The sequence below is a fragment of the Atractosteus spatula genome, chromosome 6 (genome assembly GCF_055471065.1).
Source record: "Atractosteus spatula isolate fAtrSpa1 chromosome 6, fAtrSpa1.hap1, whole genome shotgun sequence".
Taxonomy (NCBI): domain Eukaryota; kingdom Metazoa; phylum Chordata; class Actinopteri; order Semionotiformes; family Lepisosteidae; genus Atractosteus; species Atractosteus spatula.
The window spans coordinates 20,761,056-20,784,945 of record NC_142711.1 but is presented as its reverse complement, the minus strand read 5'-3'; the positions used below and the strand labels follow the sequence as shown (position 1 = coordinate 20,784,945).

The following is a 23,890-nucleotide window of genomic DNA, read 5'->3' as shown; positions in this document are numbered from 1 at the left end:
ACAAAAGTGCTTTGTGTGAACAGTTCAGTTTTGGCCTTATAATATAGCTCATATAGAAAAATAAAATTTAAGGTCTTGGTAACCTTTGTTTCCTAATTAAATTTACTGTTACTATACTGCAGTTGTTTCCATGTAGTTTACTGTGCTAGATTTAAAATGTACCAGATAGAGGGCCAGAAAGTGGTTAGAAAAACCGCAGTCCTGTTGTCCCTAGAGTTTCGAAGGCCTGTCTATTATTTGAAGATCTTAGCTGGCATAATGGGCCTTTTCAAAAAGGGAAATAAAAAAATGGGAAAATGGACCCGTTATGTCAGGATTTTGGTGCATTACAGATTTTTCCATGTGTAGAGCAATGTTAGTTTCAATTTTTGATCTTATTGTGCCATATTAAGTAGTGTTCCGACCACAAAAATGGAAGCACCAATGTAAAGTCATGTAAGAAGGCACTGGGCCACCTGTATTCGCCACCTGTGGCATAGACTCTTCCAGAATCTGGAATTCTGCAGGAGGGGTGCATGACTCTCCCAGGAGAAAGTCAATTAGTTTATACAGGGTGATGGAGAGATACTGCAGAGAACGAGATACTCCAACACTTGGTGAAGGAATCACTCAGTACCATCAAGTAGAGAATAGGGTTGACCTTGCCTTCCAAGGGAATGAGTGAACCCAAACCACACCAGGAAAATGTGTCCCACAACATTACAGAACCACAAGAACACCTCACTTTTGGAACCAAGAACTCTGGGCTGTAAAGGTCTTTAGATTGGTGCCACACATGCACACATCAGATTGTTGAGAGTATAGTGATCTTTATACTACTGGATTCACACACATGCATTCTCATCATGGTGTCCTGCTCTGTGGAGGTCTGTGTAGACTGTTTCTGCTCATACTTGCTCTCTTGCATTTCAAATTAATGCATGTATTATAGACAACCAAGCTAGCGCAGTATTTAAATACAGTATATGACATCTAAGCATGACGTTATGTTATTTATTTAATTGATGTTAAATAATCCTTTCTTTCAGTATACTTGGTGTCCCTTACTTACCTATTTCCATTTTTTTTGCCTAGTACCTGTAAGTACAGTGTTATATGTGCCTATGTGTTATAATTTCCCATTTGGATTATAAATAAGAAAAAGCTGTAGTGTTAATAATTGAAAAATGTAAATAAGAATAGATAAAATAAGAGTGCTTTTAAATAGTAAAATAGACAACAGTGATTATTATCTGAGACAGCAATTCCGGGACACTGTGTAAAGTGGACTTGCTCTACTTTTATGTGATATGTTTTAAGATCCCAGTTTTTAAAAAGGGTCTCTTTTGCCAAATCTAAAGTGCTAGAAATGTACTGAAACACCACCAAAAGTATTTGTTATTATTGCATATTTTGTTAGATTGTTTTTTTGGTTTAGAAGTGTATAGTTTAGAATGCATTTTGCAGAAAATGCAGCACAAAAATAACTAAAAACAAATATATATTTTTAATTGCCCTTCTGATAGCTACCCAGATTCATACACTATAAAATGGTAGGATGAAAATATACTGTTTACCTAAATTTAACTTAAACATACATTGCTGAAATTTGTTCTCACACTGCATTGTGAAATGCCACTCTAGGTAATGGCTTCCTTTGTAAAGCTGTTCTTGTCAAAACACATTGTTTTATTTTGCAGCAGTTTACTTTCCCTTGGAGAATTAATTGAAAAATTTAACCTTGCTGACATTTTGATATGTCTCATTGCAGCATGAACTAGGCAGAGACATAAAAACTAATTTTCACTATTTAGCACCAACTAAGCTCTTTGTAATTGCCTCCAAATGTATTCTTTCATGTCAAATATGTTCTCTATTAAAAAGCTTATTATTAATTCACCACAAAAAATACAACTGGTGTGGTTCCAAGCAAACCTACAGTACACAACGACAGTAAATGTTAATGAAGAAATCTGAACTTGACGAGATCTTTTCATTTTTTTATTGTAATCATATTGTAATAAACAGGGAGTCTGTTACTTGTTATTGTACTAATGTATATAAGTAAAAATTACCCTGATACCAATTTAATATACCTGATAAAACCCCTCCTAATTATTTATTTCTCTAGTACTGTGACATGGCAGTGCAATGAGGAGACATGAATGTTAAAGACAAATTAACATTCATTTTTGGACACAAAATGTATAATTTAAAAATTACTTACAAAGCCTGCGTCTAGTGCTTCTACAGTCCAAGGCTTCCCTGACTCAATGTTGGAATAGCATTACTCCATTTGCCCCTAATTTTACCTTTGATCTCTTTAGTCCTCCGAAATATGTTTTATATTCCAGGCCTCAAAGAGTGAGCTGTTGCTTTGTTTCTTATAGAGGTGGATCTTATTGACATTGTCTTTCTTCTTCTTCTAAAGGGGAAGGTAGACATACTGATGGCCAGGCTTACTTCTTATATACTAAGCTGGTTTTCATGAAACAGCTGCTCAAGTTTTAGCTCGCTACTGTATTTCATTACCTTGTTTGGGTGTCTTTCCTGGAAGTCTCTGACTGATTGTATTTCCCCTTCCAAGGGAAGATGTCCAGTATACTGTACAGTATGTGGCTAGAGATTGTCAGCATCAATTGCCTGTTCTTATTTCTTTACCACTGAGCTCTAAAGCCATCCCAAGATTCAACAGACTTGTGAGTGGTGGGATACACAGAGAATACACTAAACACACCTCCAAATGGACCTTGGGCTCTGCAAACTTTATAGTTCTCTAGACATAGTGGAGCCATTTGCTGTGTAGCCTGCTTAAGACATCTGTGTGCCTTTATCGTTTAAACCTGATTACTGGATTGTACTGGGTAATGGTACAGAACGTTAAATGGCTCTGTTGTAATCTGTATTGGTACAACTAGTATACCACACTCCAGCGCACAACAATATTTAACAGAGAAAATACTGATACAGGAATTTATATATCAAAGGGATGTCACAGGGATTTTGCTGAGCTTGGAGAAATAGCACATGAAATAGATTTGGAGGTTTGTCTTTGTTTAAACAATGAAGTGGAGCACATCGTAAAATGGATGCTGTTTCCCTAAAAAGAGCTCAAAGAAATGTGACTGGTCAAAAATGAAATGAAAAAGTAAAGTTAAAAGTGCTGAATCTCTTTATTCTTGAGAAAAGGTAAATGTTTGATCCTGATTTCAATATTGTCAAAGCTGTTTGTTAAAGTGAAACGATTAGACTGCTTTAAATTTAACAGATGAAAGGACTGACAACTGGTAATTAAAAGGAAATACATTTAGGATTGAGAGTTATGGGATCCTGGCACAAGCTGTGCAGCCAAGTTGTTGAAACCGGCTAGCATTTAGCCACCAAAATGGCAAGACTGATCAACTGGTTGTGTCTCCTTTGTAACCCTTCTTATAATCCTGTTTTAAAATAGGAGCAGTGTGCATTGACAACATTAATCTGTATAAATGTATGGATTACCATATAGCTGACAATAAGCCAGCTTCTAAGTGGTGGTTTTGGCAAAGTGATAAAGTGTGTATGCATTTGGGAAAAAGTTTGTGTTAAAGCTGTCTGTGGCCGGAATGAACAGAGAAGCCCCAGAGATGGACAGGGCAAAACATGAAAGCCATGGCCTCTATTTAGGGCAACACCCAGTTATTTTTGTTATGTTCTTTGAGGATGTGTGATTTCCTCTAGTACGAGCTTAAAGTCACAAGGAAATAGGTCAGTTTGTGAGTGTATAAAAGGGAGTTGGTGTACATAAGATGACAGCATGTAATTTCCTAGATCCTTGAGCTGCTTTCATATTTCATTATAACAAGCAATGTGAAGTGAACAGCAATAAACAGCTGTTATAAATTTACATAATACAATGTAAACCAGTTAAGGATATAACCTATATTTCCCAAGACTTTATACAAGTAAGCTGTTTATATATTTGGATTTATACATTTGGTTTATACATTTTACAAGTAGAGTTTACAATGAACACTTAAGAGGAGAACAACTCCTGATTCAGCCCGTTGCTTGATTCCTGCCATTTTCTGCTAAACAATCCTTCACCAACCCCATTGCTACCATCCTCTGTGATAGCTTTTTTACGATACCCTATAGCTAAGCGGTTAAATCCAAAGAGAAACTCTAAACATCCCTGATAATTAAATTTACGGGGCTTGACTTTATCTCATAAACTGCTTATTTGGTTCTTTAATGAATTACTGTACTCCAGCTTTTTTTTGCAGTTTTCCCAAGTTGTTTTTATCAAAGCCAATAATGAATAGTTTTGTTACAAACATAGAGCCTTTATTTCATAATGTATATTTTTGATATATTGAGTAAATTATGAACTGCAGCTTATTAGCAATGAACTGCACATCTACAACATTTTGTTTGACAATTAAATGGAACTAATAATTGCATAAATGCTGTAATTACATTACAGACCTACTCAGGACTCTTATAATTAAATACAGAACATGTAAACTCAGACTGCATATACACCATACTGTATGGAATAAATGTTTTCTATTATGCAAATGCAGTGCTCACCTTTACACTTTATAATACTTGAATAGAATCTTAATTATATGCTTTGCATTTTTAATTAAAAGAAATCATTGGTGTGATTTTGTGAAAAAAAGCTTTTTTTAGATTATATCCAGATAATGCTCCATATAAGAGCATCTTGTTCCATTGTTTAATTAATTGATTTAAGTGATTAATTAGCCTTCTTTCAAAGTTGTATTACTTATAATACATTTTGCTCAAAAAGGGTACACAAAGTAATTTGTCATTCTTTATTTATGGCTATTTGCTTACAATATTTCATTAGGAACAGGTCATTTTACTGCCAAAGCTGCAAACACTAAAAAGTAAATGAATGAATCTGAACAAAAAAGTTAAAAACGACAAGTTAGATGCACAAATCAAAATGAATCTTTGTAAAGATGAAGCTTTGAAGTTTTGTGAAGACATTGTAAAATATTTATGACTAAACAGGTGTCTGTGATTAAAAACTTTCCTAACTGCATACCATATGCATGGATCCAATTGGCAGGGTACATAAATCTGAAAACAGAGGGATATAAATTTTAAGTATTATCACCAAATAACTTTGTTACAATAATAATACCTTCTAGGTTTGAAATTCCAAATTCTGGCACATGAAATTTCTTTTAAAAAAACTCATATTATTCATCAAATAATTTTGAAGGTGTTGTGCTTTGTTGCACGAATGTTGAATATTACAGTATTAGTGAACCATTGGTGGCTCAATAGTGACTGCAGTGTTATTTTGGTGTTTGAACTTTTACCATTTATTTCAATTCAAACATCATTATTATCCCCTGGGAGAAATTAGTTTTACCAACACGACAGTACAACATAACAACTACCATCACATCAAGGGGGTCAGGACAAACAATATTCTATTTTAGCAACATATCCCACAAAAACTAAGAAAGGAAAAGATATAATTAGTTTACATTATTCAAAAGTGAAATTGCAAAACGAATAAAATATTTTCTGGATCTTGTTACTCTAACACTTTGGGGCACAAAAGCATCTCCCAGATTGGAGTAGTGCAGATTCACAGTGGAGGGGATGAGCCAAACACTCCATAATGCTCTTGACCTTCTTTAGAGCCCTTAGCTTATATTCAGCATTTAGATTCATTGGCATTGCTAATTAAATAAAGCAGCCATGACCAAAAATATATAGTTAATTTTGTGTTATGCTTCTTGGGATAGAAAGCTGCAAAACCTTTCAGAGATATACAGGTATGTGTCATATCTCTCAAAAAAAGAATAAAGAGCCTATTTGATGTTGAGTGGAAAGTATGTCATATAACTTAAAAGAGTCATAAAGGATTTGTAATAATTTGTAAAAAGAACATTCATTCAAAGAGAAAATAGTTTTTTTATAACCCAAGCCTATATAATTTTATAAGCATAATTTATTATAAATTTCAGCGCTAGTGTTTTGGTATAAACAGAGAAATGTCTTTTTCCTGTTTTTAACAGGATTTTGCAATTTATGAAGAACCTTCATCAACTAAAAAGAATCAACATGTGGAATCGGTTGATGCTGAGGAACAAGGCCAAACCCAGAGGTCTTACGAGCATCAAGAAAAGAATGTGCATGAGAAGACGAGACAACAGCCTGCTCAGAACAAGCCAAGCAGCAAAAAGAAATTAGAACCATCTTTAAAATGGAAGAATCTTGGTTTAACATCTCTGCATGAGTATGTAACAATTCCAGTTGTAACTGTTGTTCAGATATTAGTTTTTTAACCTTGTTTGGTTACTTTATGATCAGTAGCACATCATTAGCAATGCCGGTGCCTTAAAAGAGTGTTACAGGATTTCTGTTGTTGTATTATTTTAGGCATACTGTATAAAGACACATTTTATTATGTAACAATTGTGGAGGTATATTTTGTTTACTGTGAATGTTGATCATTGAAAGAATGGTATTCTTGTGAAATATTACAGTTCCTTAACTCAAAACTATAACTGCACTTTTCTGGAAAAGGAAAATGAGTCAAGTAATCAGTCTAATTTTAAAATTATTTCAGTATTTCAGTAAGTACAAATATATAACAGAACTGCCTCCACTTGAGAAAATATCTCAGACAGATGCTACTGAGGAATCTACTGCTATTAATGGTCTCAACAACATCTTAAGACAGATTCACAATAGAATATAAAGAGAGACATTGAACTGGAACATGTGCATTGTGCTATTTCGTAAAGTCATTATGACCTCCATTGATCTTTAAAAGAACTACTAGAGAATTGATTAGAAGGATTGTCACCTCTTTTTGTTTGTATGCCCATGCCAAGAAATTTCCTCTGAGTTTTTAACAAACAGATTAAAAGCTACTTTATGGCTGAGAAATTAATTTATCATATATTGTAATGAATGGATGTTAATATAAGAGTAAATCTATGTATATCTATTAATTAAAGAATTTGATTTCAGGGATAGAATTGACAATGGAAAAAAGAGTGGAACGTATGAGAAAAATATATCGCCCGAAGCCTCACCTATCAGTCCAGAGACAAAAAAAAGGGCAAACCTTTCCTTGTCAGTCTCTTCCAGACAACACTCATCTCCAAAAACGTACGTAATCTGTGAGTCAAACATGTCCATGTTGTTGTCTTTATATATCAGTATCTATGTTTCAAAGAAGATTGTGTTATAGACAATATATAAATGAATAAAAATCAGGATGTTTATATTTCAGGATGTTTATATAGACAAAGATCCTTCTTCAGCTGAACATGTTCACTGTCCTGTATTTACTGAACAAGGAAATATCTTTGCCTCTAAAAATAAAAACCTTATGTTTTATTATATAAAAATATTTGCATACTATATCTACATATATTTCATAGAGGAATCAGCTGTGCCTCACGTTCCATACATTACACGAATCATTATAATTAAATTATCTTTACCAGACTTAAAACGTTTGAAGGGTTGGTCATTCTTATTAAAGCTAGTATAGTTTAAGGTTTCTGTTTTGTGTCAGTAGCCAGAACAAAATTTCCTTATAAATTACAATGTCTGCTCTGCTGTGGTATTTTCTAAATTTAAATTATGATTTGATCCTATCAGTTTTTGTTTGATCACAGTATGAAGATTGGTGGAAAAGCAAACTTAAATAGGAACAAAGGGTTATTTGCATTCATTCCAGTGCTTTCCCCTGTGGATGTTCAGTATTTAGATACATTCAATCTGGCAGATGTCACCAAAGAGAACTATCTAAATTACTGTGCATATCCTTTTTTATATACACCTCTGTTCTGTAATATGTGTTTATGAGCTCTTAAGCTACTGTATATTGTTTCCTACGTAAACATATGAACATAAGGAACAGAAAATTGGACTATTCTTTCTGCACACTCACCTATTGAGATCCTCATAAACAATGACAAATGTATTTCAAAATATACAAAAATATTTCAGAGCAAAAATAAATATGAGGCAAAAGTACAGAATGTCAGCTTTAATTTCTTGATAGTATTGTGCATGCATATTAAACCATATTAGAACAAAAAATATTTTTTATTCAGTCCCCACCAAATTTCACATGAGCATAAGTATTGGGACAAAATAACTCTAAGTCAAGCTAGTGTAATGTAATTACATGCAATGATTCCTACATTTCTGTGACCCATCTACATCATCAGAGTCTTGATCTTTTCCTTTGAGATGTTTTTCCAAACCTTAACGGCCTCTAATTTCAGATGTTGCTTATTTATGGAGTTGTCTGACTAGTTTCTTCTCCAACAAATAAAATGCATGCTCAATAGGATTCAAAGAAGAAGACTGACTTAGCCAATTCAAAAGTTTCCACTTCTTCCTGATGAACTCCTGCAGTATGTTTTGGGTTATTGACTTGCTGCAGGGTGAGTTGGCAACCAACGAATTTGAAGACATTTTCTGGACATGGGCAAACAAGATGTTTGTGTATGCTTCAGAATTCATTGACATCATCAGTAAAGACCAGTGAGTCAGCTCCAGAGGAAGCCATGCATACCCAAGGCATGACTCTACCTCCATCGTGCTTCACAGTTTAGGAGGTTACTTAGGATCATTTGCAGTTCCTCTCTTTCTCAACACTTTTGCCTTTCAGTCACATTGGTAAATGTTTGTCTCATCAATCCATAAAACCTCATTCCAAAACTTTGTTCCAAAACTGTTCTCAACTGGCTCATATTTGTATTTAAATCTGACCTTTTTTGTTTTTAGTGCAGACGAGGGGTTTGTATCTTGTAGTTTAGTTCCAGAGTGAAATGAAATGCTTTCACCCCTGCACTTTGGTGATTGTTTGCAATCCTTGGCTATTATTTAGGGGGTTTTATTGTTGATTTTGCGATGCACAATCTCTTTGCAGTGGTTCTAATTGGAATTTTCTTTCATAATTGCTTGCTTTCTATTATAGACACTCTGTAGTTTCCATCTTGGTTTATACTTTCTAAGTCAAGAGGCAGACCTACAGTAAAATATAAAACCCAGTGGCTGGATCCAAGACTGTACATTCACAGCTCTTTTATATTTTTAGAATAAACACAACATGGAACACCGAGCAATTAGAAACACCTGTCAGCCAATTATCCCAGTACTTGTGCTCACTTGAAATGGGGGTGATTGAACACAACACATGACATCGTTCTAACATGGCTAAACATGTATGTGAAATAATAACCAGAAAAAAAGATGAAATTCTGTTCTTTTGCCTCATTAATCTTTTATCTGAAATATAATTTTTAGAACAATGCAGAAGTGACAAATTACCTTTCATTGTCTTAATACGTATGCTTTTCAGTGTAAAGTAGTTTGTGCGTCATGGGATAGGGACATACCTCTTACGATGGAGACATTTCTGGGGACATGATTTGGAAGTAATGGAAAACAAATGTTTGGGTGCAATGACAGCAACCAGCAAACTAGAGTAATGAAATACAGTTACAACTCTATTTTCAGACGAAGTGTAGCTGACCAGTCCAAGTGCACTTTACAATTTTAATTTTAAAGAAACTTTATTATTTGCTTTATTTTGCCCAGGGCAGTAATACACATTTTATATGTCTATAATTCTTATTCTTAAAAACATCTTTTTGTACTGCACAGAAATATAGTACTGAAATCAGAAGCATGCATGTTTGTTTTACAGAAAATGCAAACAGGTCTCAGTGGAGGCCTATTTCTCAAATTATAATGTAAATTAATATTTATTGACAATCAGATGATTCATATAACACATTTAGCATCATCATCTCTAAAATAAAACAGTTATAACTATTTTAATTGCAATAACAGACCGCAGTATTGTAATAAATGACCACATAATTTTTCAGGAATTTCAGTCAAACTTTCTTTAGAAATGCATTTAGAATGTCTGTCTGATTGCTTTTAAATATTTTGTGATTCTAAAAATATGATGTAATTTATTGGTTGATCTGACATTGAAGTATACCCATTATTCTATATTATATATCCTGTAGTAAACCTATAGTTGTGCTGAATGCTTGCATTTGTACCTTTAATTCTCCACACTTTATTTCTCTAGATCCTTGTACAGCATTTACAGTATGACAATTTTTAGATACCAAATTAGTATGTTCATTGTATCATTACTACATCCCCTACATTACATCCAGCTACATTATTGAAACATCTGGAAATTGGAGGGCTAACACTACACATTATGCTTAAGGTGCAGAGTGTTGTAACAGAACCAAAGAACGTTTATTTGGTTTCAAACTTTCACAAACTTGTGAGTTGTGGACCAGCACCAGTCCAAGAGATTGTTAAGAACCACTTTGTCAACTAGCTTTAAATATTTCAGTTCTGAAAATACTTACTGAATGTATTTTATTTCTTTAAAGAAGTAAGACCCCTGGAGGAAGACCTGGTACTGAAGAGTTCAGTGAGAGCTCTACAGAAAGTGAAGAAGATGAGGAGCAGCCTGACCGCAGACAAGAGACAAACACAGACCTACCCTCAGAGTATTGGCAAATTCAGAAGCTGGTAAAATACTTAAAGGTAAGTGATTTCCCTTTCTCAGTGCCATCAGTTGCACCACTACATAATTCTAAGGATCAGTCACAAGAGTTCTGCTTGCAATTATAACCATTAATGATTAAGATTAATAGCATCTGTGTTATATCTAACCTACTTTACTGTATACAGTATATACAGTACATATACTGTATACATATTATTAACAGTACATGGGTCTTCCTATTTTAGAGTGTAGAGTAAATCTGAATCTTCCTTCTGGGTTCTGTCAAATTAATTCTGTTTTCCTGTGTTTCTTTCCATCTTCATGTTTCTTAGTTCGAAATTCACTGCCATGTGGTGTGCATTTGCTCAGTATTTATAATACTGTTGTTGACACTTTCTGACAACAGGACCAACAGCTCTTGTTGAGTTGCACCTGCGTCTCTGCATCTCTGTTTGCACACCTGCAAAGGGTGCACAGGCTTAATAATTTTTAATGGATTCTTCTTGCTGAGGTTGATAAGTAAAATATTTTCTCTGCATCCTTGGATGTACACTTCAATATTACATTTCTGCTTTCAGCTTACAGTTCATCATTTGAAGATAAAACAGTTTTATTTAAGTTGCAGAATTTTGATTGGACTAGTTTAGCTTTTCTGCAAAAACAATAACAAAATTAAGTTTATCAGAATGTTTTGATACTGAGCTAATAAATAAATATCTGACAACCTGACATTTCAACTGTGCTAAAATAGCTATAAACATTTCAAATGTAATATCTGTATCCTTAGCTGTTCATGATCATTTCACAAAAAATTGAATTGACATACTGTATATGAGGTACTTATTTGCTGAAGTAGTTAGCCTTTTTCTTTGTTTTTTTTTTGAAAGTGTTAGACATATATTAAGGTATGTAAGAATACATACTACATGTAAACCAGAATTTATGATGATTGTAAGAAAATGTAAATTCAGCTTCATCATGTCAGTGTATTATTATGAATATTTATGAAGGGACAATGCATGCAGGAGTTATTGTTGAGTCATGTGGTCATGGCCTACTAATAGTCCTGCTAGAAGGGCTTTGTCTACCCTTAAGGCCTGTTAGGCTTGCTTCACCCTGTGTGCTCAGTAAATGGACTCTGTCAACTAAGTCTTCAATAGCAGGAAAGGAGGAAGAATGAGACTTCCTGTTGTCTTCCTTCCCATGCTGTTCAATCAAGGTTATTTACTGTCAGGATATATGTGTTAGCTGGTGTGCAATAGTTTCTCCACAATAAAAGATGTCATGAACAGATATCCAGAATTAGTCTTATTATCCATCTTCGTTAGGAAGAGAGTCATCCTTGACTGCAAGAGATAGTCAGTAACTTCTATTGAAGCTTGCCAGTGACAGTAACTCAATAGAAAGCGTTTGCTAATCCTCCTGTTTTGGTGTCGTGTACACTGTTCATGACAGATCAATTATATAAATCAGGACGAGTTGTGGATATTTTAGGATTAAACTCCATACATGATAAATATAAATGTTTTCAAGTAAAATTCTTTCAAGTAAGCAGAAATGCTTTATATTTGGGGAAAAATGGAAAACAAAAAAATAGTCCTTTTGGACAATTGGAGGAGACAAAAGTTTAAAAAAAGCTGTCAGCGCCCAGTGCTTTCAACATTCTAGGTTATTAGAATCAGATGTCTTCTCTCATTGCAGGTTACTTGGAATTCTGAGAACATCTTTAGCATTAGCAATGCATTTCAGATGATTGGTCTTCAACAGGATGCATTCATAACCTGCACTTACCAGCATTCTGTCTGTCTGGAAACCACACTGTGAAGTTATTTATGGGGGTTTTGTGCAGTAGTCTTTTTATATCATTACCATCAGAAACTAAAATGTATCCTGAGCCAAGTTAAATATCTGTTTTATTTTAGGAGAAGGAATATATTTTGTGTGTATATAGGCACACATTTGTATTTCAGAAAAATGTAGATTTTCATAAAACAACATACAGTAATCTATATTTTGTTTCATTTACATTTTTCATTAAAATATGTTCTTGAAATCCTATCTTAAAAAGTGACAAAATATAAAATCTTCCATTTCTAACATATGTTATTCAGTCAAATGCAATATACAGTTGATGATAATAATAACAAATCATTTTGTATTATAAGTGGTTTTCAAGAAAATCAAAGTGCTGTAAAGTAGCACGTCATGCACAAAGAATCAAAAAAGAAAATGAACAGCAAATTGATATTGTGAAACCAAAGAGTAAAAATAAACTACATATTATAAGGTTCAGCGAAAGAAGATAGATCTTTAAGCAAGTTTTTTAAATGTTGACAATTGCAGCCTCTCGAATAATCTGGGACAATACGCTTCACAGATGTTGTGCTACCCTCAAAGCTCTTTCAGCCATTGTGGGGGGGGTCTGGTATTTGGGAGAGGCCAAAATCATCAGATCTCGGATTAAGAGCTGGATTACACTCAAGATTTAAAACCTTAAAATAGACATGTGCTTCAAAGGACAACATGGGGTCAAACGTAACATTGCAGTCTTTAACTGGCATCAAGAGTTCCATTTGAATACTGTCAACAACATCACTGAAGTCACCAGCTTTGAGAAGCTTATGTTGAGAGCCTATGATCTTAATCACAGTTTATCTTTATAAAATGATGTTGCATCCATATCATAATATCACACAGACGCTCACAAAGAGTGGAATTAACCTGAACAACCTTTCAATAATGTCCCATTTTGTGAAATTACAAAATTATACACAGTATTTCAAAATATTAAATATTCTTTTAAAACCTGAATGCTCAAACTGAAGACTTCTAAACATAAGATAAAAACTAAAAAAATGAAAATATAATGATTGCATAAGTATTCAGACACATACATTTAATCTTTGGTTGAAGCATCTTTGAGAGCAATTACAGCTGCAAATCTTTTTTGTAAACTCTTAACAGATCTGCTCAGGCTTTTTCAAGTTGCTTGGGAATTGCATATGAACAGCGGTTTTCCACAGTTTTTCAGTAGGATTCAAGACTGGACTTTAACTGAGCTACTCAAGGACATTAATGCTGAAAGGAGTATTTTTGTCCCAGTTGTAGGTCTGAAGCAAGTTTTCCTGTAAGATTTGCCAGTACTTTGCTCCTTCTATGTTTTCATCAGTCTTAACAAACTTCCCAGTCCCTGCTAATGAGTAGCAGAACTTTAACATAATGCTGCCATTGCCATTCTTGACAGTAGGGATGGTATGACTGAGTCACACACTCTACCTCTGAAGTTTACTTCAGATGTAAGGCTTTGCAATTAGAACAGAATTTTGTTTTGTGTGACCACAAAGCCTTTTGTCACATGTTTGCAGTATTACTTAAATGCAAACTCCATGCAGAATTTGAGACTTATTTTCCACTCAAATCTACAAGCCAGCTTTGTAAAGTGGCTGGGATATTGTTGACTCATGGACATCACACCCCATTCTAGCCATTAAATTTGCAGATTTTTCAAAGTCACTGTTGGACACAGTTGCATCCCTAACGTGTTTCCTCCTTGCTCAGCTGAGGAAAGTCAGCCAGATCTAGGCAGTCTCTGGGTAATTATTAACTTCAGTTTTACATTTTTCTCCTGATCTATGCTTTTCTACATCTTATGAATCATATGAACCAGTATTATTGCTCACAGAGACCACTCAATTGCATGACTGGGTAATGAAATTTTGTGCACCAAAATTAATTTTGGGTTTAGGAAAGGGCTTGAATAGTCGTTCAGTCATGACCTTTTCATATTTTATTGCATATTAATTATCCGGTTATTCTTTTATTTTTGCTTTGAATGTGTTCATTAAATTGTGTATATTGTATAACAAATACTGATTTATGCTCCATAGTGTCAAGCAGCAACCTGCAAGTGTCTGAATACTTTCGCAGTGCACTATATACAGTATGCAGTAGACTTGGTTGTAAATAAAACATTATTTTTGTTCTCTGTAAATGAAATGTGTAAAACAATTAGGACATATGAAGTGCAGTCTGTAAGTACAGTATTTGGACAGTGACACAATTTTTGTTGTTTTGGTTATGTACTCCAGCACATTGGATTTGAAATGAAACAATGACTATGAAGTTAATGAAGTGCAGAATGTCCATAGCCCTCCAATTTTATGGGACTAAAAGTAATTGGACAATTGGCTGCTCAGATGTTTCTTGGACCGCTGTGTGTCATTGCATTGTAGTTCATGCACAAGAACTAACGACTAACAAAAGGTTTAGAGTTGATTCTAGATGTGGCATTTGCAACTGGAGTCTGTTGCTGTTGCCTCTCAACATGAGGACCAAAGAAGTATCAAAACCAGTAAACCGGGCCGCCATGAAGCTGAAAAATCAGAATAAATCAATAAGAGACAAAGCCAAAACATTAGGTGTGTCAAAATCAACTGTTTGGTACATTGTTAAGAAGCAAGAATGCACTCGTGAGCTTAGCAATAGCAAACAACCTGGTAGACCATGAAAGACCACAGTAGTGGATGACCGAAGAAAGCTTTCTATCATGAAGAAAAAACCCTTTTTGACTGTTGAACAGATCAAGAACACTCTCCAGGATGTAGGCATAGATGTGCCAAAGACTACCATAAAGAGAGGAATACACAAGCATAATCTCAGAGGGTTCACCACAAGATGGAAACCACTGGTAAGCCTCAAGAACAGAAAGGCCAAGTTACAGTTTGCTAGAAAGTACATTAAAAAGCCTGTAGAGTTCTGGGACAAAGTCTTCTGGACAGATGAGATGAAGATGAACCTGTACCAGAGTGATGAAAAGAGGAACGTATGGAGAAAAAAAGGAACTGCTGATGATCCAAAGCATATCACCTCATTAGTGAAACATGGTGGAGGTGGTGTCATGGCTTGGGCAAGGCTGCATAACAGGCCTGGCAGAGCATCACCAGACATGGATTTGCAACCAAGTACTAAACATGACAATTTTATTTAAGATTATGTTAATGTGTCCAATTACTTTTGGTCCCCTAAAGTGGGGGGACTGTGTATTAAAAGGGCTGTTATTCCTATATGGTTCATCGGAGCGGTGGCTCTGTGGCTAAGGATCTGCGCCTGTGGCTAGAGGGTTACTGGTTCAAATCCCACAGCTGGCAGAGGAATCCTACTCTGTTGGGCTCCTGAGCAAGGCCCTTAACCCCAACTGCTCCAGGGGCGCTGTACAATGGCTGACCCTGTGCTCTGACCCCAGGTTTCTCTCTCCCAATCTGTGTGTCTGTGTGTCTTATAGAGAGCAAGCTGGGGTATGTGAAAAGACACATTCCTAGTGCAAGAAATTGTATTGGGCTAATAAAGTGATCTTATCTTATAGATGTAAATACCCTCAAATTGAAGCTGATATTCTGCACTTTAATAGTCATAGTCATTGTTGCATTTCAAATCCAATGCACTGGAGTACAGAGCCAAAACAACAAAATTGTGTCACTGTCCAAATACTTATGAGCTGCACTGTATATTTTGAGCAGGAGCATGTGGTATGTAGGATGCATGAACTGTATGTATCTATTGTGTTATAAGTTACTTGATTACCAAAACATTGGCTCTCCATCAGAAATTCAATATCAATGTTGGTATCTGAGACGTGGTGTCATCTTCTCCACTTTTATTAGAGCTCTTCAGTGTGACATAGCTAACTCTGATAATTTACTCATTTACTTTAATCATATAAAACAAATATTTCAAAATTTCTAAAAAGAGAATGTAGGAAGATATTTTAAAAAATGAATCGTCAGTTATTTTTTGTTGCAATACTCTCCCCCCACTTTGTATTTTTGTTGTAATACATTATTTGCATGCAATTATCTCTTTTTTTATAAGTAATCACAATGATACATATTCTTTTCATTCTGTCACAGATGTCTGGCTATCTGTTGAGATTTTGTTCATCCAATCAAAATAGTACGTTTATACTGGTTGCAATTTTCCTTTTTGAGTTACGTTTGTCCAATGGTCAAGTTCAAATTTAAAGTATGAGGACTGACAAAGTCTGCAATATATATTTTAAAACCTTTTGCTTTCTGATTATGATGATTTAAATGTCTTATGATCTCATTGTCAACCTTATCCATGGTGATTTATAATTAAAATTCCTCCTAACCGTTGTGCAAATCTCATCAGCAGCTACAGGAAACGTTTGGTGCAGGTTATTGCTGCTAAAGGAGGTTGACTAGCAGTTACTAAATACAAGGGTTCAGATCCTTTTTCCAACCTAGATTGTGAATGTTTAAACGATGTGTTCAGTACTGACAAGAAGAAGTAAAATTGTTTGTGTGTAGTTTAAGCAGATTGTGTTTGTCTATTATTGTGACTTAGTTGAAGATCAGATCACATTTTAATGAGTAATTAATGCAGAAATCCAGGTAATTCCGAAGGGTTCACAAACTTTTTCTCGCAACTGTATATCCAGTGCAGTAAGTAAAAAAGGCATTCATTGGAACAGAAGATCAACAAAGGGTGTATGTGATTTGATTGCGATCATGTGAGGAAGTCAAAGAGTGGATAATGCACCCAAAACATTTAGCTCTAGCATGACAAATTGGTGAGTTCTTTGACTAGTTCTAGTCACTAGCTCTGTAACTTGAAAATGTACAATGAATACCTTGTCAAGCTTATGAATATTGGTTTCCTTGTTATAGTGTTCCTTGTACAAAATACATAGTAAAGATTGATGATTATACAGTCATTCGTTGGTGATGACTACATAATGTTATACTACATACTGTGTACTTACTATCCCTAATATACTTATTAAGAGTTTTAGCTTTTGTAGCACCCACATTTTCTTTACTTGAAGGTGTCTTTCCATAGTGGCTGTGAAGCCTCAGAACATTTTTTTAAAGTTTAAAGTTTAAAGCTAATTGTTTCTCTCCAAACAATTAGAGACAATTGAATTTAGAAACCTCACAAACCTCACACTGAGTCCAGAAATGTTCAGATTTTAATTCTGAAAAATGAAAATGTTTCACTAACAGAAGCTTTTCTCCTTTGATGCTGAAATAAATCTACATTTCTGGACTTTGAAAGAATGTGGTCAGTTTTCTTTGTTTGAATCATTTTTTCCCTTTTCACATCCAATTTTGGCACTTGTTATTATTCAGACGATCACATCACTGCACCACCATACTTAAATGGGAAAACTGAAAACCACATACATCCTCTGAAATGTACTTTGCCAAGCCAGTTACTTCTTTTTGCACTGGGAATCTGAAATATAAACATTGGAGCTTTCAATTCCAGTAAGAAGACATACTGTAGCAGAACTGATTACTGTACGGTCCTGCTTACACCAAGCCAGTGACAGATCTCATCCCATACTGTCAATGGGAGTATGATACTCCCAATAATTTCTTCTTAATCCTTCATAGCAATAACAAATATTCCAGTTTATTTATTTACTTTTTCATAGGAGGATCTGTCTTTTGATAAAGGGCTTTGTGATTCAGATCATGATAAATCTGTGTTCTACTAAATTTGTTTTCCACATTCCTTATGGGTACACGCAAGGAAAACCATAAGTCCAAGTAATAATGACTGAGCAAAGCACTAGTGCTAGTGTTAGCGCTTGATTAGCTGAAAGTTTGGCCAAAGTATTACTGCATGTGTGTTGCTCTGTAATATTGGAACCATACATTGCACTGGATTTCAGCACTACTAACTTGGGACAATGCTCATTAAGATTTCTCTAACAAGTGATTTTCTTTTTTTTGATTGCACTAAGGTTTTTTTCTCAGCACAATACTAGAAGCAAATGACAAAACCATGGATTAGTTGTCAAGCCAAAGGAAAAGTGCAAAAATGTGCAGCATAATAATTTAAAATGTTAATTGTGGATTGTGTGTAAATAGTATACTATAAATACTGTAGGACTGTCACTGTTAACTGGAAAGTGTGGGATTTACGGTACCAGGTTACCAAAACGTACTGAAACATGCAGGGCTAATGATTGCTGAGAATACATTAATCATAAATTCTGTTAATCTGTCTACAACAATTAAATACTTATACATCTTTCAGCAAATGTTCATTGCAACAAAACCATGTATTTATATTTTACTGAACAGCTTATTTGGCCGACTCTTTTATGCAAACCGAAGTACCTGGCACAAGGGTACAACAGCATTTTCTCACCTGGGAAACTGAATGTATTTTCTTCTAGTTACAAGACCAGAAACCTAATGGTGGCTCAAAGGCAGTGTTTGTAATGGTGAGAATTCAGTTGGTATAGAGATATCCTGATAATAGTGGGGTCATAAACATGCAGTGTGCTGTTTTTATTATTTATTTGGACATGACAATCAATAGAATCTACATTACGTGAAAATACCTGAAAATAGGTCTTTGAACTATTGAAGACCATTTGTGCTATGCCAATTAATTACATGAAATACAGTTTTTGATATTTTCTTTCAGACCTACTGTATGTGCATCAATTTGAGTTTTGTTTCATTGTAATCAAATTGAATACTAAATAATGCATAGTATTAAATTTCCTCTTTAAGAATGTGTTTAAGAATTTTTGCCTTCTCATACATTGGTAATTGACTGCATTTCTCAACACCCAAAAAGATTTATGAATCTCCTTCATACTTTCCTTAGTTTGTAATGTGTGATATTTAAAGATATTTTTCCTCAGGATGTAATTTATGAGGACATTCAGTCACTGCTGTTTTGTTGCCAAACCCTGCTGGTAACAAATGTCTTGAACAGTGGGTCTTTAAGTTTATGTACTAGAACCATGAAGAAAATAACATACAACAGAGTCCTTCTGTTCACCATGGGAAAACAAACTGAATGAAAAACTTTCTTTTTTACTGATTTGACAAAACAAATGTAAGATTAATTTTGTTCATAATAACCTTAATTGAAAACATACTGCAGCGCTACCATAAAGGAAAATAAAAAAAATAATCAGACCTGTGATTTCAAAATCAAAAGTACAAAAAACAGCATTGATAAGAATACAAAGAATAATATTGTACATTGGTTAATATTTTTCTGAAACTATTCCTAGTATTTAGATTGTTTTCAGTTCTTACATTCTTAATTCTAGCCTGTTTTCAATCAATGTCTGTCAAAACCTTTTTTATTATTTTTTTAATTCCATCAGACCTAGGCCATGAACCAGTCAATAATGTAACACGTTTGTTAGTGTTAAAGTAACATGTTTGTTAGTGTAAACATATATTCCAAAGGGGGCAGTTCAACAATATAGGAAAGTTCTCCAGAACCTTTTATTTCCTTAAGTACATGCCAATACTGCTTTTTGGTATTAATCTATACTGTATATACAACAGTTTATACAGCCTACTCCAGGAGCAAAAGCACAAAACAGTAAAACATGTGCACAGAAAACCGTCCCTCTCTAAGCAAACGGAGAACAGAGAGAAGAGAAAAAACGTAAATTCTAGTATTGAGCAACCTCCCTACTTACCTAGAGCCCTTCCACTTTAATGACAAACTTAAAGGGCATTGGTCAGTTACTGTGTTTTAACATTTACACTACTCAATAAAAAATAAAAACCTTTACATTGCCAATAGAGCAATCTCAATTAAATTAAATTTGTAGAATAAGCATTATGCACAGTATGCATTGAAAACACTTTACATATATTTTAGTATTTTACTCATACAACAGTGCCCTTTTCCCCTCCTATTCTATCATTTTTATGACTGTCAGTATTGTTCTAGATATGTCCATGTCACAATCTAAAGTACTTTATCACCACCTAACTATTATTTCATAAAGTCCAAATTGTCTCTGATTTGGTGCCCTTTTCTTGTGAAAACTACCTTACAAGTTGGAAGAAATTTAGAGCAAGTACAGTACAATAAGTATTGTTAGTAATTAATCTAAATTTTAAAGACTGGCTAGGCTACTTAAAGACCGATGATAACAAGAAAAACAACGCATGACTTGTCTTTAAACTTTAAATGGAAGTTTTAATTTAATAAGATATAATTTGAAGAATGACATGAAGACAAAATGGAAAATTAAATCACCTACTGTTAACAGGCAAATGGTACCCATTGACATTACAACATGAGTAGCATATGTTTTCATTTTACCACTTCATAGGAATATTAGAAAAAGTGGCTAAGAATATTTCATGTTTTGATTTCACCAGCAGCTATGTCACCCTGCAACTCACAGCTGGCAGACCACTGGAGCTCAGCAGGTGTGAGCCTGGTCAGTACCTTGAAGAGAGACTCCTGGGGCCAGTAGGGGGCGCTCACCCTGCAGTCTGTGTGGGTTCTAATGCCCCAGTATAGTGACGGGGACACTATGCTAAAAAAATGTGCCGTCCTTTAGATGAGATGTAAAACCGAAGTATGACTCTGTGTGGTCATTAAAAATCCCAGGGTGTTTCTCGAAAAGTGTAAGGGTGTAACCCGGGTGTCCTGGGCAGATTTCCCATTGGCCTTCACCAGTCATAGCCTCCTAATAATCCCCATCTCTGAACTGGCTTCATCACTCTGTTCTCCTCCCCACTGATGGCTGATGTTTGGTGAGTGCACTGGTACATTTTGTCTGCTGTTGCATTATCCAGGTGGGGGCTACACATTGGTGATAATAATACTAATAAAATCAGGAAGATACTTTATTATTACAATAAAGTTTCTTATATATATATAAATGAGGAAAAATCTTAAAAGTAGTTACATTAATTCTTAAAATTCAAATTATATTCCCCTTACTCAAGTGAACATAATTTAAAAGTATGGGAAAAAATCAGAATAAAAAATATTTACAATATTTCATATATAATTAATTTATACTAATATGTGTACAAAATAAAACAGTAAGGAACTAAATATAAGATATTAATAAAATAAAGTATTTTATTAATGTAGCAACTGGAGCAGACTTGACTTTGCAGAATTTTCTTGGTGAATCTGTGGCTAATTTCAAGCCATAAAATGTGACTGATCACTTGCCAGGATATTTTGCTTTTGTATGTGGTGTCACATTTCACACTTCTGTGACAGTGCTAGTATTAAGCTTTGAAATTTGTATGCCCCTACATTTTAATTTTTGTTTCTTTTGTATTTGATTTCTGCAGTTGTATTGCAGAGATTCATTATGCATTTGGAAAACATAAACCATAAAAATAAACACTACATGCAGTAAATGCCTTATTCCCAGCGTATAACTTTTGAGGTCTCTTAACATGTTTTCTAAAATGCATGTGATTGAAATAAAATGATGTTTGGAATGAAATATAATGATTAAATAATTATTACATAATTTTTACATATTTTCCTTATTACCCTTCCATACAATAAATCTTAATCGGGTCAAAAATCAAGATGACCTGTCTGTTATTTCTAGCTAATTTGCAAGATCAACAGTATTGCCTACATTGGTTATAAATTAAATTCTGACTAAAGAAAGTCTAAAGAAAGTGATAAAAACAATACTGATTGTAAGATCTATGTTTCAGAGTCTGACCTATTCAATCATGCTAATATAAAAAAACAGAACATTCGAGCATGAGAAAGAGGTACTATTCATAAGGAAGGAAAAGCATGCTTGACATTGATAAAAAGAAAGCTGTATAAAGGCACAGAAGGATTGCAATGGCAATGTTTTGCTGTGATAAATCATGTATAGTTATGCACAATGAAACACATACTGTAGCAGTTTAAGTTTTACATCAGCAGCCCATAGGGCACATATATAATATATACATTTTACATAGTGAGAAGACATTTTTAGAGCTTAAGTAGTTTTGTTCCTTGGGATAACAAACCACTGAGCTCTACATTGATTTAATAAAAAAACACAAGGTGCTTAGGGTTTGGTATTTGAGTTAAAATGCCCATTGGTATAAACAACTTTTCAAAAATATTTTAATTAATGCAAGAAAAAAGAAAGATAAGGCCATGCCCTGGCATGCCATATGAAGGTGGTCTGATTATGTGTGCATACCCGAAGAATATAGCGGTCTGCTTCAATAACGTCTTCCAGAGAAACCAGGAAGTTGGCTCTGCAAGGGCTGGGCACTTCTGGGAAAGTACACTGATCTAGGATTGTCACACCCATCTAATCCTTAATAGCCAGATTGCAGTAGCTACAGAATGAGAAATTCAGGAAGAAATAACCCACACATCTGCAGAATGACTGCAGCTGACTGAAAATGATCTTTGGGACTAACTTGTCGATGCCATCATCGAGACAACTGTGACCAGCAAACCTTTGCCAGCTGGGGAAGGTGGTAAAATATCCCACACCAGTCTGTCCAGAAGCTGATCAAGCGTTGTACTGTACTGTATATCAATGCTGCCAGTACTTTATTATTGCTCAGGGAGGGCATACCTAATACCAACTTTGTAATGTTGTCATGTTTCATTCAGTTTTCATTTGTGTCACTTTTCATATTGGAAACATGGCATGAGACTTTGATCTGTATTTTTGATAACATTTTCTGTAGTTTTGTTTGGTAATGTTGATTAAATCCATTAATCTGTTTCTTTCAGGCCTCAGCATATATACAATCTATAAATGTTTTTAAGCAACCAAAAAGAGATTGATTTCAATGTTTATTTGAAATCCACACAGTAAACTGTTTTCAGACCACCTGTTTTGAATCTATGCATATACATATGACATTTAAAAGTAATAAAAAGCTAAATCTGTTCAATATCCTGTTTCATATATTGCAGGAGTTTGTACAAATCTCTTGAACTGCTTTACATAAACCAGTTACTTACTTAGTAGTTAATTTGAGGGAAAGGGAAAACTGATTTTTTTATTCATAATGTCGATATAGCAACTGTCAAAACATTACTATTGAAACATAAAATGATCATTATCTTGAATTCTTCAGGGTTATGTTTCTCTAAATTGCCATCTTAGGTCATTGCTGTTGTTTCTGGCTAGAGCTCAAGTAGCTGGACATGCAGTCAAGAAGGGCTTTGCATAACTTTCAAGTTTAGAACTTAACTAACCTTACTATTGCATAACTGGACATCAATATCTGTAGTGTAAGCAGAATCATGTCAGAAAGTACTTTTAATACCTGCAAACAGACACGAGACTGCTTAATTTTTTAAATTTTGAAATTCTTTGTATGTCAAAGATTGAATTAATTCATGCTTTGAATTATTATTGCAGGGAGGCAACCAGACAGCCACTGTGATTGCTCTGTGCTCAATGAGGGATTTTAATTTAACACAGGAGACATGCCAATTGGCCATCAGGGATGTAGGTGGCCTTGAAGTTCTCATTAACTTGCTGGATACAGAAGAAATTAGATGCAATGTGAGTAGTCCTGCCAAAAAACCTTGATGCCTACAGGCAAACTGTGTTATATTGTATGCCAG

The 23,890-nt window shown here is 34.5% G+C and overlaps 1 protein-coding gene across 1 annotated transcript in view; it reads left to right on the top strand.

Moving 5' to 3' along the window:
* The window catches only part of odad2 (outer dynein arm docking complex subunit 2), a 64,107-nt gene that overhangs the window by 9,276 nt on the left and 30,941 nt on the right, over positions 1–23,890 (top strand). The window contains exons 8-11 of the mRNA XM_088919044.1: positions 6,021–6,241; positions 6,982–7,122; positions 10,398–10,554; positions 23,682–23,828. Coding sequence (XP_088775170.1) covers positions 6,021–6,241; positions 6,982–7,122; positions 10,398–10,554; positions 23,682–23,828 — 666 coding nt within the window. The remainder of the gene's footprint in view (positions 1–6,020; positions 6,242–6,981; positions 7,123–10,397; positions 10,555–23,681; positions 23,829–23,890) is intronic.